This window comes from Brachionichthys hirsutus, chromosome 24, assembly GCF_040956055.1.
Source record: "Brachionichthys hirsutus isolate HB-005 chromosome 24, CSIRO-AGI_Bhir_v1, whole genome shotgun sequence".
Classification (NCBI taxonomy): domain Eukaryota; kingdom Metazoa; phylum Chordata; class Actinopteri; order Lophiiformes; family Brachionichthyidae; genus Brachionichthys; species Brachionichthys hirsutus.
This window is the reverse complement of record NC_090920.1, coordinates 3,481,177-3,495,934: the sequence shown is the minus strand read 5'-3', so window position 1 is coordinate 3,495,934 and position 14,758 is coordinate 3,481,177. Positions and strand designations below refer to the sequence as shown.

The window sequence follows — 14,758 nt, the reverse complement described above, 5'->3', positions numbered from 1 at the left end:
AACGCCCCAAACGGAGGGCTATGGGCCGAGTTCAGGGTAATAACGCCCCAAACGGAGGGCTATGGGCCGAGTTCAGGGTAATAACGCCCCCAAACGGAGGGCTATGGGCCGAGTTCAGGGTAATAACGCCCCCAAACGGAGGGCTATGGGCCGAGTTCAGGGTAATAACGCCCCAAACGGAGGGCTATGGGCCGAGTTCAGGGTAATAACGCCCCAAACGGAGGGCTATGGGCCGAGTTCAGGGTAATAACGCCCCCAAACGGAGGGCTATGGGCCGAGTTCAGGGTAATAACGCCCCCAAACGGAGGGCTATGGGCCGAGTTCAGGGTAATAACGCCCCCAAACGGAGGGCTATGGGCCGAGTTCAGGGTAATAACGCCCCAAACGGAGGGCTATGGGCCGAGTTCAGGGTAATAACGCCCCAAACGGAGGGCTATGGGCCGAGTTCAGGGTAATAACGCCCCAAACGGAGGGCTATGGGCCGAGTTCAGGGTAATAACGCCCCAAACGGAGGGCTATGGGCCGAGTTCAGGGTAATAACGCCCCAAACGGAGGGCTATGGGCCGAGTTCAGGGTAATAACGCCCCAAACGGAGGGCTATGGGCCGAGTTCAGGGTAATAACGCCCCCAAACGGAGGGCTATGGGCCGAGTTCAGGGTAATAACGCCCCCAAACGGAGGGCTATGGGCCGAGTTCAGGGTAATAACGCCCCCAAACGGAGGGCTATGGGCCGAGTTCAGGGTAATAACGCCCCAAACGGAGGGCTATGGGCCGAGTTAAGGGTAATAACGCCCCAAACGGAGGGCTATGGGCCGAGTTCAGGGTAATAACGCCCCAAACGGAGGGCTATGGGCCGAGTTCAGGGTAATAACGCCCCGAACGGAGGGCTATGGGCCGAGTTCAGGGTAATAACGCCCCAAACGGAGGGCTATGGGCCGGGTTCAGGGTAATAACGCCCCAAACGGAGGGCTATGGGCCGAGTTCAGGGTAATAACGCCCCAAACGGAGGGCTATGGGCCGAGTTCAGGGTAATTACGCCCCAAACGGAGGGCTATGGGCCGAGTTCAGGGTAATAACGCCCCAGACGGAGGGCTATGGGCCGAGTTCAGGGTAATAACGCCCCCAAACGGAGGGCTATGGGCCGAGTTCAGGGTAATAACGCCTCTTACTTTCGTTTCTGTCATTCCTCTCCTGTGTTTTCTCTCAGCCCGTCTCACTCTTGACTGTTTTTAGAAGGGTCAAATCTATCTCAGCTGTTATCAGTTTCGGGTCATGCTGTGTGTGTGTGTGTGTGAGAGAGAGATGAAGCTTCATAAGCTCCTTTATCAGCCGTTCGTCACCCTCCTCTCCGGCCTCCCGCTGTCTCCTTTCATTTTTCCCATACTTTCACACACTGGGCCACACATGTCTCTCTCTCTCTCTCTCTCTCTCTCTCTCTGATTGTAACTCACCCCATCTCGGCCATCCTTACGCTCCGAGCTCCCCATGAAGCATCTGTGTAAATAAATGGAATGAACAATTCATCCTATGGATAACTTATTGTTGACCTTTCCACGTATAAAGTTGGAAAGGAAGTGACGTTGTTTGCTGATAACTCATTGATTACCATATTTTAGCTTCATTAAGAAATAAGAAAGTTGATGATCCACACGCAAACGGAAAACCAAACATAAAAGCTAACATGAATCGACCTGAAATGTCCAACAAGCAAAACATAACCACTGATGTTAAGACCCACCCTTCCCCCTTTCCCTCTCTCTCTCTCTCTCTCTCTCTCTCACACACACTCGATCTGCCTTCTTACTTCACTTCTGTGCGGGAATGACCAGAGTGCGGAGGAGCGAACAGAGACTCGCTCTTTGTCCACTTTGCGCACCTTTTGCAGGCCAACGCAGGACGTCGTTCAGGACGTCTTTCAGCGCGTCTCTCAGCGCGTCTTTCAGCGCCTTGGCTGCGTGGCGCTTCCACGTTAATGGGGAAACACTTAACTCAACTCGTCAGAGACGCACCGAGCAGCGCTGACGTGAAGTCCACCATCGGGAGACATGTCTGCCGCGCACGGGCTTCTCAGCAGCGTCTTCTCCTGCTCCTCTCCCGCATCCAAAGCCATCACCAAGCGGCGGCTGCGTCAAACCCGGAGTCTGGACCCCGCGATAATCAGAGACTGTGAGCCAGATGTGGAGGGGGGGGGCGGCGCGTCGTTCTCTGCAGACGCAGGTGCGCCCCAGGAGCGCTCGGCTGTGAAACCGGCTTCACGCACCAAGACCCCGACCTTCAAGGCGCCCATAGCTCCATCCCTCTCCTCGCCTTCCATCCCCCTTGATGTCTCTCCATCCTCCAACTTCCACTTCGATTATGACGTAGTGAAACGTGCCAAAAGGAATACCAGCGGGGACTTACCGTGTTTGGTGCGCGGAGCCGGCGCGGCGCCGTCCGGGGGCGGCGGCGCGCTCTTCTCTCCGCGGAGGTGGCTTCAGAAGAAAGCGCAGCCTTCCAGCCTTCACGCGCACGTCGTGTGGAGGTCAGAGGTAAAGTTCCTGCTCTTTCACACAGAATCGATAGCAGGGTTGGGGGGGGGGGGGGGGTGGATTTGGATCGATACACGAGTTTGCACATGCGTGATGCGGGTGCGTCGGCAGCGGAGTGACGGATCGATGCAATCGGAAGCTTATTGTATCGGTTTATCGCGACTTGCAGCTTTAATCAGAGTTTACGCGCGTCGTCCGTGGATTGTGGGAAGGGGCGTGGCGTGGGAAGGGGCGTGGCGCAGCGCTATAACGTGGGATCACAGCGAACTTTAAACCAAACGTTTGGCAGCACTTCAGGTTTTAAAAGCAAGACGGAAAGCTCGACAAAACGCAGCCATGAAACATCCCGACCCCCCCCCCCCCCCCCCTAAAACGGAGACTCCCCTCCTTCCACTGCTGAAATGTCCAGTTTGCCTGAATATATAAGCCTCATTCCTCTGATGAATGTTTGTGAATGGTGATAAACATGAACCCGTTCTCCGTTTACGCTATTTGGGCATTAAAATACAATGAAAAGGAATTCAAGCTGACTTGCTGCTACATGAACCCTCCTGATGTTTCTATTGGAGCACATAAATCTGTTGTTTACATCTCGAGCAGCCCCTCCACCTGCACCTTGAACCCCTCCTCCTTCTGGCCTTGTTGAAGGCCACTGCAGGTGTTTGAGATGTGGCAGCAGCACCTGGACCTTCTGCCAGTCTGCTCTGGGAACGCTGCAGGAACATTCCCTCAAACTCTGGCTGGGAGATCCGGCTTTTGTCTCCATGTTGGCTGCAAATTGGGCTTGAATAAAGGAAAGGAGCGTTTGAAATCCTCAACAATACAAAGCTAGGCGACTTATTTCTGCAGGGGATTGGGGGGGGGGTTCAGGCTGCATAGTTGGCACGGATCCATATGCATCGGTGAAAAGGCATCATTTTCTTTGTTGTGCCGCGTGTAAAGCTCCTCCAGCCCCCCCCCCCGGCGGCGTCCTGAGCATCGCTCATTGTCACGGCTAATAAAACCGTCCCAGCTTAAAGCGCCGCTCCGATGATGACATCAGAAAAAGAATGACGGCGGTGAAATGATGAAGACGCTAAACAGATAATCTAAAGCATGCTCTGTTTACAGCTTCAGTCCGTTTGTTTTGCGCTCTCAAACGCACCAGAAGCGTCTCCCCAGGAGACCGACGGAGGCTTCGGAGTCTCTGCGTGTCGTTATGTGTCCCGAAAGGATTTTCATTTGCAGTAAAGCTCTGGAAAACACTTTAATAAGTTTGTGTTTCTCAGTAACGCGTCCAGGAGGCTTCCAAAGTCAACGTGGGACGCTTTCTGGAGCCGGTCGTTCTCTAAATCTGATCATGTGGTCGATGTTATCAGCTGAAAATGATGACATGAGTGTCCGTCTGGCAGAAGCCTAAAGGAGACGTTACACGGGCTCAATGTGAGATTAAAATAATCTTTACATTCGGTTACATTAAAGGGAGCTTGATCATTTGGCCAAAAGTATTCTAGAATATCTGTTTTATTTTCATTAGGGTGGTGCGAATAGGACAAAAGCAGTTTTTCACAATAAAAGCACCACCAGCTGGGGACTTCTGGTTCGATCAGCTTCACCTCCCGTCTTTGCTTCTGCTTTTTTCTGCGGCTTACAGAAGAGAAGGCGGCGCTTTACAGTTCTACTGGTCACGGTTGCTTCATCGCCGTTTCCACGGTCAGGTTAATGATGTCGAAAGAAGAATGAGGCAAGAAGAGAGGCGATCAGAAAGTAGGGGCGGGGGGGGGCGCTTCTACTCCAGGATGGGGTGACTCTCGTATCAACACACGTTCCTGCAGAACAGCACAAGTATGAAAATGTAACTTTCACGTGGGAAACATATGCTGGACACACACACACACACACACACACACACACGCACACACACACACACACGCACACACACACACACACGCACACAAAGGCTCGGAGAGGAAACGGTGGTCGGCTAATTTAATCCTGGTTGTTTATGGGACTAACAGAATGTTAACATTGTCTATTTTTAGGGCCGTTTTACCCTGAATACTTTAAAGGAGAGATCAAGCAACACAAATATTCCAAAATACCCCCCCCCCCCCCATTAAAAATAACTACAAGTTGACCGAGTTGATATCGGTGCTTTTATTGTGTAACTCATGGCTTTCGTTTCTATTTCCTTCTAACCCGATCGGGGTCACAGAGGTTGTGTATTTGGAACTTTTGATCCCAGATTGTTCTTTTTGGGTATAAAGAACATAAATACAGTATATTGTGTTTTAAAGAGCGACGTACTAACGTTTACTTTATAACTAAATATCTGCAATGGTTGTTGCAGCCACCTGCCTGATCATTAACACTGATCATTAACACTGATACACTCATCATTAGCACTGATCATTAACACTGATCATTAACACTGATACACTCATCATTAACACTGATCATTAACACTGATACGCTGATCACTAACACTGATCATTAACACTGATCATTTACACTGATCATTAACACTGATACGCTGATCATTAACACTGATCATTTACACTGATCATTAACACTGATCATTAACACTGATCATTAACACTCATCATTAACACTGATCATTAACACTGATCATTAGCACTGATCATTAACACTGATCATTAACACTGATACACTCATCATTAACACTGATCATTAACACTGATACGCTGATCACTAACACTGATCATTAACACTGATCATTTACACTGATCATTAACACTGATACGCTGATCATTAACACTGATCATTTACACTGATCATTAACACTGATCATTAACACTGATCATTAACACTCATCATTAACACTGATCATTAACACTGATCACTAACACTGATCATTTACACTGATCATTTACACTGATCATTAACACTGACACACTGATCATTAACACTCATCATTATCACTGATCATTAACGCTGATCATTAACACTGATACGCTGATCATTAACACTGATCATTTACACTGATCATTAACACTGACACACTGATCATTAACACTCATCATTATCACTGATCATTAACGCTGATCATTAACACTGATACACTGATCATTATCACTGATCATTAACACCAGGTGGGGGCTAGCTCAGCTAATCCAGAGATATTGACCCAGTTTGGATGCTGATCCAGATGACTCAGCATGTTCGTCTCCTTGCTTTTGCGTATCTGACTTTTATTCTGAAAGCTGAAGCTCCCGTGTTTTCAAAGCATCCATAGCTTCTATAAATAGATGGGGGGGGGGGGGGTGGGGGTCATCGTGACGGATGGACCAGCGCCACCCGGGCCATCGGGTTTAAAGTCCGTCAGCACGACGTTCATTTGTGTTTGTGATGAGTGAAAGTGTTTCCTTTAAAGGTAACGCTTCCAGCATTCTCCCGTGTTAATGCAGCCCCCGCAGCCCCCCCAGCCCCCGCTCGCCGCTCCACGCACGGTGCTGGCGAGCGGGGACGATTTCCTCACCAACATTACGCTCGTATATTTTGATAAAACTTCTAAAAACATTCTGGTTGCAATCTCGTGTCTGCTCCAAAGACCTCTCTGGTGCACGTTAAAGCGTGCGCTGGGAGGGAACGCTCCAAAGACCTCTCTGGTGCACGTTAAAGCGTGCGCTGGTCGGAGCGTTGGGAGGGAACGCTCCAAAGACCTCTCTGGTGCACGTTAAGGCGTGCGCTGGTCGGAGCGTTGGGAGGGAACGCTCCAAAGACCTCTCTGGTGCACGTTGGATCTGCATCGATTGCATCTTGGAAACGGTGAGGCTTGAACCCGTGACCCTCTCAGCCGTCCATCCTGTCTTCCCTCCCCGTTTCCTCCCTGAGCCCAGTCGGATAGAAGCGAGGAGGAGGAACGAGACCTTGATGGGGGGGTCGACATCTTTGGAATGTTTGTACCGTTAGGAAACAGAATCCACATTCTGCTTCAGCCTCACGACTCCAGAGCTGCAGGATTGAAGCGTGAAGCGAGTCGGACGAAGGACGTCATCGAGTGTTGCAACAACTCGCATCGGAACCCGGTGATGAGTCGCAGGCCGGTTCTCCTGGCTCCCTGCAGCACTTTCTGGTTTGGATCTGCTCCCAGTTCGTGTCGTAAAGTTTGATCTCGCAGCATCTTGAGTCGGAGCTGAATCTCAGAGGCGTCACGTCAGCCGTTCTCTCCTCAGCAGGCCTGAAAGTAAACGCTCCGAATAGAAGCGGTCCTGGGCGGTGAAGGTCCGGTCCAACGCGGGGACGGGGAGACACACGAGATCGATTCATCATCCTTTGTGCGTTCGCTACTGAAGTGTCATCGAACATAAAGTGAACGTGTAACTGCCTCTTTGATCTTTCTCGTCGTGTTTCACTCCTCGTTACTCATTGTCAAAGATTGCAGGACGTTTTAATGAAAACTGCCGGGGAAGGACCACCTGCCCGCCCGACCCAGATTCCACAAGCGAACGCATCTGTTTGGGGGGGGGGGGGGGGGTGATGATGATGCTCCTTGTCCAGGGCTGACGACGGAACATCTCGTGTCTCCTGTTCTGCAGAACGTCTGAGAAGGATCGGGATATTATTCAGCGAAGAAACGCACGCCCCCCCCCCCCCGCCCCCCCCACGGCTGCATTAGAGGCTGAATGCCCCCACCCCCCTCTACGGCTGCATTAGAGTCCGAACGCCGCCCCCCCCCCCTCTACGGCTGCATTAGAGGCTGAAGAGCTCCATTCTGCAGCCTTTGATTGTCCCGTAACCTAGCAACAAGATAAATAACTACTGTTGAATATTTGCGTCATGAATACCAGTTCTGATAAAACTCACTGCAATTGAATGAAAAATGAATGTTATCTTTGAGCCTCCTCGTGATAGGCCGGGCTGTTGACAGGTGGGGGTGTGGCCTGTTTTGACAGGGGGGCCCCCACCATGCGGGGGCTGTGGATAGACTTTTGGCGCAGGTTATCGCTGCTGTGGGCCATTTTCTGGACTTGATGATTTGCTACCTGCTCAAGTTGAGTTCTGACCAGCTGCCACTTCAGCTCTCCATCCAGGAGAGGGCGCCAGATGTGCTGCCACGATGAGCTCCGTTACGGATTTAATTTAGAAAAGGAAGGTGTGCCACAGGGAGAATGAGCCATTAAGGCGATGTCGCTAACAGGACACAGCATCGACATGTGATCCCGATGAGGTGGAGCTCGCAGTGATCCCGGCGTTCTGCGACGTTCTGCGACGTTCTGCGACGCTTTCATTTGCCGTTTTAGAGGAACCGTGTGAAGCGGCGCTTCTTGGGCGAGCGATCCCACGCCTCCTTTGGGATGTTTTCCCAACAATGAAGGGAAAGAGCGCCGTTTGAAACGGCGATGGTTGAAAAGTAAACTTTCATTTCCGTCTGCTGCAGATGAAACCGGCGAGGAGGAAGACGCGTTGAGTTACTGCGTATCGGTCGGGGGGGGGGGGGGGGATCTGATGCTAAATGTGTACACTGCAGTGTGTGTGTGTGTGCCCCCCCCCCCTCCTCTAATGCAGTTTGCCATGTTCACTCTACAACTTCCAGTTTGTGGATTTGTCTCACTCCGTGTAAACTCGGGCGATTCGATACTCACACTGGGCGAGAACATTTCACAACATCTCAAACACACCCGCTCTTTGTCTTGGACCCCCCCCCCCAGGAAAACTGAAGAAACATGGTTGAGTGTATTTCATGACCTCAGAATGAGGGTTTTGTGTTTTATTGTGAAATGGCGAAAGTCACTTCTGACAAACGTTCCAAACATGAACCTCCCGTAACATAAAAGTCTTCTTCAGATGTGTTTGACATTCTGCTATCGTTAGCTATGCGTCATTAGCGTGAACTCAACACGTGCACTTCCTGCTTCAAGTCACGCCTTTTACACACATTAGTAAATATCAGCTGCTAACGCTAACTGGAAGATGAGCATGCATCGCATCCAGTCCTTGTCGCATCCAACGAGGCTGAAGCAAAGGGCATGCCTGGCCCAAGAGCAGGAGGCACGTGCACTGGCGTGCCTCTCGCTCAGTGCACGGGCCTCAGCATGCGCGCTATGCAGAGGGCGCGATGCTGGGACGATTTAGCCTGACCTTCCTGCTGAACGTGGACGAGCTCGTCCTGACGGTCGCTAACGAAGAGTCTCTGTCCTCTGAGTGTGTGTTCGTCCCACGAGGGAAATATCCAAAGTGAAACGCACAAAAATGCAATTTCATATCCTGTCGCTGGACAAGATGAGCCAGGAGGAATAAGATCCAATTCTGTTTGTGATTTCTATCAGGCTCTGGATGCTGGTTGGAGAGCTTTGTGCATGTAACCTCTCGTGCACGTAACCCCGTGTATGAGCGTCCCTCTGCAGTTGTTGGTGTTAATGCCTTGCCTTGCTGCCCAGCGTGTGTTGATCTCTCGTTGATTAAAAGCGTTTCTTTACCGTGTTCCTGTTCACACATGCAGGATCCAGGCCGTTCTGAGGGCTAGGCTCTGAGTGTTAACAGTAAAACCTGTGAGCGTGCACGCCTCTGTGCACGTGTGTGTGATTTGTTGCAGAAATACTAGTCTGCAGATTAAATATAACGACACATACTTGGGATAGGAGTTTTAATCATGGAAACATTGCACATTTGTCTTGGTGTGTGTGTGCGTGTGTGTGTGTGTGTGTGTGTGTGTGCGTGTGTGCGTGTGACTCAGTGGGGAGGGTTAGGGAATTATTTATTTGGAATTCCAGGTCAGAGCTTCATGGCAAGTCCCCAGGGTCTCTCCTAGAAGTGGGGTGACCCCCGACTTCCTCTCTCCTCTTCGCCCATCGTGTCTCTGCTTGGTTTCGGTTTTCCGTTTTCCCTGCAGACTTGTGCTCATTCTTCACGTTCGCTGACCCCCCCCCCCCCCCCTCTTCCAGACGTCCCGATCATATCTCACGCTCCTAAGTTGAGATCGTTCGAGCTCGGGTGAACGTTTTCCACGGATCACACACAGCTTGTTTGACTGACTTTCACTTCTCTGGCATGCCGGCTCCTTTCAGCCTGTTTGATTCATCACATGATTATTACCTTCAGCAAGGGAACCATATTTCCATCCTTATCCGTCTCAGCAGGAGAAACGTTGTGGAGGGGTGGGACACGGGCCAGGGGACAATCTGCTGCTTCTACATGCAGATCTGGAAGATGGAGTTTGTTTTTCTGCATGCACTTTTGTTATAGACCACGATGAATGCGACACTTTGCAGCTTTTAAGCTGAGTAGGACATCGCTTGGCCTTCACCTCCTCGCTCTTCTCGGCCCCACTGGTGGCAGCCGACCGCGGTTTAAGTAACTTGACCTAAATTGAATTAGAATCTCCTTCTGTTCCCAGAAGATGCACTTTGAAGGTAAAGTGAGGAGTCCATTAGCTGCTGAAAGTTAATTGTAAGGGTCGAGCGCTCGGTGTGTGTGTGTGTGGGCAGGAGGGGGGGGGGGGGGGTCGGAGGTGAAGTCGCGTTGCAGCAGATGCTCAAGTGACGTTCGGCCGTGATTTCAACATCTGTTCAGCATAAAACCCGACAAATGACAAACTCCTCGGATTCCCGTCAAAGGCCTCTCGTTTGGGGCCGTCTGTCACGCCAGCCTTTGTGAAAACAAGCCCTCGTCTTCCAGGGATGTGTATAAATATGGCTCCGGGCCCCCAAAAGTGATTTAAACAAGAGGACCTCTCACCAGCCCTTCTCCCAAATCTGTCAAAGAGCAAGGGAAGCAAAACAGAAAGAGACAGCAGGCATTTTAGACGCAGCCGGGGCGCTGCAGCTATAAATAGACAAATAGCTGAGCAGAGGAACGCTCACGTTCCAGAGACAAGGCAGTGGGACTCGTATTGGATGCAGGTGCGTGTGTGTGCGTGTGTGTGTGTGTGTGTGTTGAGGCCCATGCAGTTTATGCACGGTTAGCATGCAACATGAAAATCACAGAGCAAAGACTGTGGCTACGAGGAAATCTCTTCCAACGCTAAAGAATGCGCTCATCAGACAGGCATCCTAATGAGGTGCTGCCACCTAGTGGACACGCCTCTGCAAACAAGGAACAAAGACTGCTGCAACAGGGAGAAATATAAATACTTGCAAAATAAAAAAAGATTGAGGCTTATAAAAAAATAGATTTGTTGCACAGGCAAGACGAGCATCAATGCACGACACACATCTGCACGACACACATCTGCACGACGCACATCTGCACCTGTCTCCTGGGAAAAGGAGGGTGAATGGCGAGAAATACCCCCAAATGTGACAAATAATTAGAATTAAAGAACATACGTGAATAGTATATAATACAGTTGAGTATTGTGCTGCAGCTGGATCGAATGCAGAGAAAGAAGGCACAATTAAGTTTACCTTAATTTATCTTATCTCACATTAACACAAAATATTTGGATGTGCACATATTTTAGAGAATAAATCACAGCATTGGATACAATTTGGTTCAAACGTCTTGTTCCGTGTTGAAACACTCGTGGAAAACTAACAATTCCCACATTTTAAGAAATTAAATAAGAGAGAAGTATGCAATAAATGTTATTGTACACAAGAACTGCAATTTAACAATCGAGAACCATAATAAAACAAATATGAAAGGTTGTTCTCCACTAATATCACAAATGTTGATCAGTTTTTATGTGAATAAATCTAATTAGTATATTTATTTTATTTCAGGATACACATATGTTATGTTATAAAATGCATTTCAATTATAGAACAGGAATATCGAGATTAAACACTAAAGATATAGCAGGAGCATTTCCACTCGTCTAACAGAAGACATGTAAAGAGATGCTTTTGCCTCCAGGTGGCGACAGAGCGCGTCTAATGAAAGTTTAGATTTAGCAACATCAGGCGCACGCACACGCACACACACACACACACACGCACACGATGATGACACTGCGTTGTGGCCAGTCACAGCTGCACACATCTGTAAGATGTAGCTGAAAGCAGGTGCAGCAGGAACACTGGGCGGCAGGGAGACCCGACAATCATCGAGAACACAAATATTTAATAAAGCATGTACAAATACCCCCCCCCCCCTCAGTATTTAAACCTTAACCAATAAAACGTTGTGGGGGCTGAGGGCCTGTATTGTTGTTATTACACACTGGCCAAGTATTCTCATAAGAGATCCCCAGTGGAGTGGAGTTGTTTGTACTGTCACCAACACCCACAGACACACGCACACACACACACACACACACACATGCACACACACACGCACACGCACGCACACACGCACAAACAAAACAATGTGTGTTTGTACTGCTTTAGTGGAGAACAGCGTCACTTCCAAGCAGGGATCATGTTCTCTCCTGCAGAGTACCTTCCCAGAACATTGTGTGTGTGTGTGTGTGCGTGTGTGTGTGTGTGTGTGCGTGCGTGTGTGTGTGCGTGTATACGATATTAGTTCCTGAGATCCCAGCATGCTAATTAAACGGCACTGCTGGCCTAACTTTCGGACTTTGGAACAAGGAGTTCTGACTTGGATGCCAGAAAGGTTTACGCACAAGTTAAATCCAAAAGCTGCTCGTGTTCCTTTTTCTGATAAATCAATGACTGCTCTAAATGGATGATTAGTAAAGCAGCAGGACAAACGTGACCCGGCTCCAAGCGGACCCTCACGGTGCTGGAAGCCCGGTTTACGTTCCCAGCAGCAGCAGAAGAGACGAGAACACGGGACAATAAGTCAGAGGAGGTGAAAACAGACACACCTGGGATGGGGGGAGGCTGCGTGTTAATGGGGGCTAATGGGCTCTGAAATGACCCCCCCCCCCGTCTCCACGCCGGTTCGCTTCGAGGAGGCATTAAATATTTCCATGGAGGTTTATTTTGACGCTGGAATATTCCACCCCTCGTTCTCCATTAAAGGAACAGTTCCCTCATTTTAAAAGCAACCGCTGTTAAAATGAAGGTTTTATTTGAACCGGCCATCCTGCTGCTGGAAGCGCCGGCGTTCCTGTTCAAGGACTTCTGGATCTAAATGTGTTCAGACGCGCTCTCTGACGGCGATGCTTTGTCGGTTGCCATGCCGATTATTGGGCGATGTAAACACCGCTCTGACCGTGGCTGCGTGAGCGAGAACAAAGACGACATCCTCCCTGAACGTAAGCATCGGAGGCTGTGAGGCAGCGAGTCTCTCCTGACGTCATCTACCAGGGGGGCTAGTGCAGGCTCAGGCCTGGGGGGGTTAGTGCAGGCTCAGGCCTGCAGGCGGGCTCAGGCCTGGGGGGTAGCAAGCATGTGACGGCTGGAAACGTAAAAGAACCTCGCAGAGGAGGAAGATCTGCGTCCGTGTGCAATTCAGGGTGGTGCGTTCGAGTGTGGGCGGAGCCAACAGGGGAGTCGAGCTTGGATTCCAGCAGCATTCCAGGGAAGGAAAAGCAGACGGGATGGATCTGTTATCCTCCGGTCTGTAGTTTCTCCCACTTCTCTTCTTATGCAGCTAATCCTGCGCCTTCACCCGCGTTTTAGCACACGTGCAAGAAAACCCTAACCCTAACCCTATTTTCTGCCCGGCAACAAAGCAAAACGTATAATGTTTGAATAAGACACGTCAAAGTCTTTCGTTGGCTTCACCGCCACTCGGGTGGTTGCGTTTCCTCCTGCGGCCTTTTCTTTGTTGTTTGATTTCACAGCTGGATTAAGAACTACGACTCCCAATAATCTAGGATAATTTCAACCTCCCCAGTGGTTTTTTGTTTTATTGTTAGCAGATTAATCTGAAGATTACTGGACAGATTTCCACAAAACTCGCCTCAAGGACGGAACATGGGCCGGGAAAGAAGCCGTTCGATTTTAGTGGGGATAACACAAATAACTAGACGAGCAGCTGGGGAGCGCAGACCTCCCCCAAGCAGCTCGTTATTATATATCATGGATGCATCAACGCTCTTGTCTTATCAGCGGCGGGATTAAAGCAACGCTGTCCGCTGCGACCGGTGCGTTCCTCCAACGGCGCCGTGTTTACGCTGCAGACTAAATATTTAGCGACTTCGATAAAGGCTCGATGTGTTTCGGTTGCAGGTGACTTCCACGCGGCGCAGATCGCTCGCAGCCACGCTGGCGTGTGCAGCTACACAAACTGAGCGCTGCTGTAAATGCACGAGAGTATTTGGGTACACGATGTACTGGCCCGAACTTTAAAACGGACTCATCAAAAAAACAAAGAATAGCAGAAAAATGTGGGGAATCCAAATAGAGAAGAAGAGGAGGTCCGAGCAGGCTGTGCTCTCCGGGTTCAAGTGAGTTCAATGCCCAACGAAAGGTCGGCGACCTCGTAAATGCAATGGAAATACGAGTTTACGTATAGATGGTGTGTTTATTCGTCTCTGACAAATCTGTGGCGCTAAAGGCACAGAGGGGAAGATCCATCCTGGTGGTGGTGGCGGCTGATGAAACTGGTGAATCTGCTACAACTGGGTGGGGGATAGGGAGGGGGAGGGCACTATGCTGAGTGACCTTTGATTGAATCACGTTCTTATTGGCTGGACGTTTTGTGCTTCGAGTGTCTTTGTCTTCAGTTCAGGCAGAATATCTCCAGTCTCTGGGGGTTAGCTTAGCATAAAACCAGCCCACATTCACCTGGCGCCTTGTCTAAAGTTAACTTTTCAACATGTTACATCTCATTTGTTTGATTTCTACTTTTTACCAGCGTAAAGATGAAGTCATAAAATGCTCTAAAAGCTTCAGAGGTCTTTTAGTGATAATCTCCTGAAGACGAGGGCCGATCGGAGCGGCCTGCAGCAACACCTGAAGCTCGGGACGTCCAGAGGAATGTCCGGGTCTCGAGTAAACTCACACACTTCAACAGACTTGGGTTCAAACCTAAACACATCATGGAACGCCTCCAGCACGGAGACACACAGAGAAAGACAGAGACACAGAGACACACAGATAAAGACAGAGACACACGGAGACACGCAGAGACACACAGAGACACAGGGACACACAGAGACACACAGAGAAAGACAGAGACACAGAGACACACAGATAAAGACAGAGACACACGGAGACACGCAGAGACACACAGAGACACAGGGACACAGAGACACACAGAGACACACAGAGAAAGACAGAGACACGTGGAGACACGTGGAGACACGCAGAGACACGCAGAGACACGCAGAGACACACAGAGACACGCAGAGACACACAGAGAAAGACAGAGACACGCAGAGACACACAGATAAAGACAGAGACACGTGGAGACACGCAGAGACACGCGGAGACACA

The 14,758-nt window shown here is 49.9% G+C and overlaps 1 protein-coding gene across 1 annotated transcript in view; it reads left to right on the top strand.

Moving 5' to 3' along the window:
• The first annotated feature begins 2,045 nt into the window (after positions 1 to 2,045).
• The window catches only part of LOC137911991 (rho GTPase-activating protein 6-like), a 36,925-nt gene continuing 24,212 nt past the window's right edge, over positions 2,046 to 14,758 (top strand). The window contains exon 1 of the mRNA XM_068756338.1: positions 2,046 to 2,528. Coding sequence (XP_068612439.1) covers positions 2,046 to 2,528 — 483 coding nt within the window. The remainder of the gene's footprint in view (positions 2,529 to 14,758) is intronic.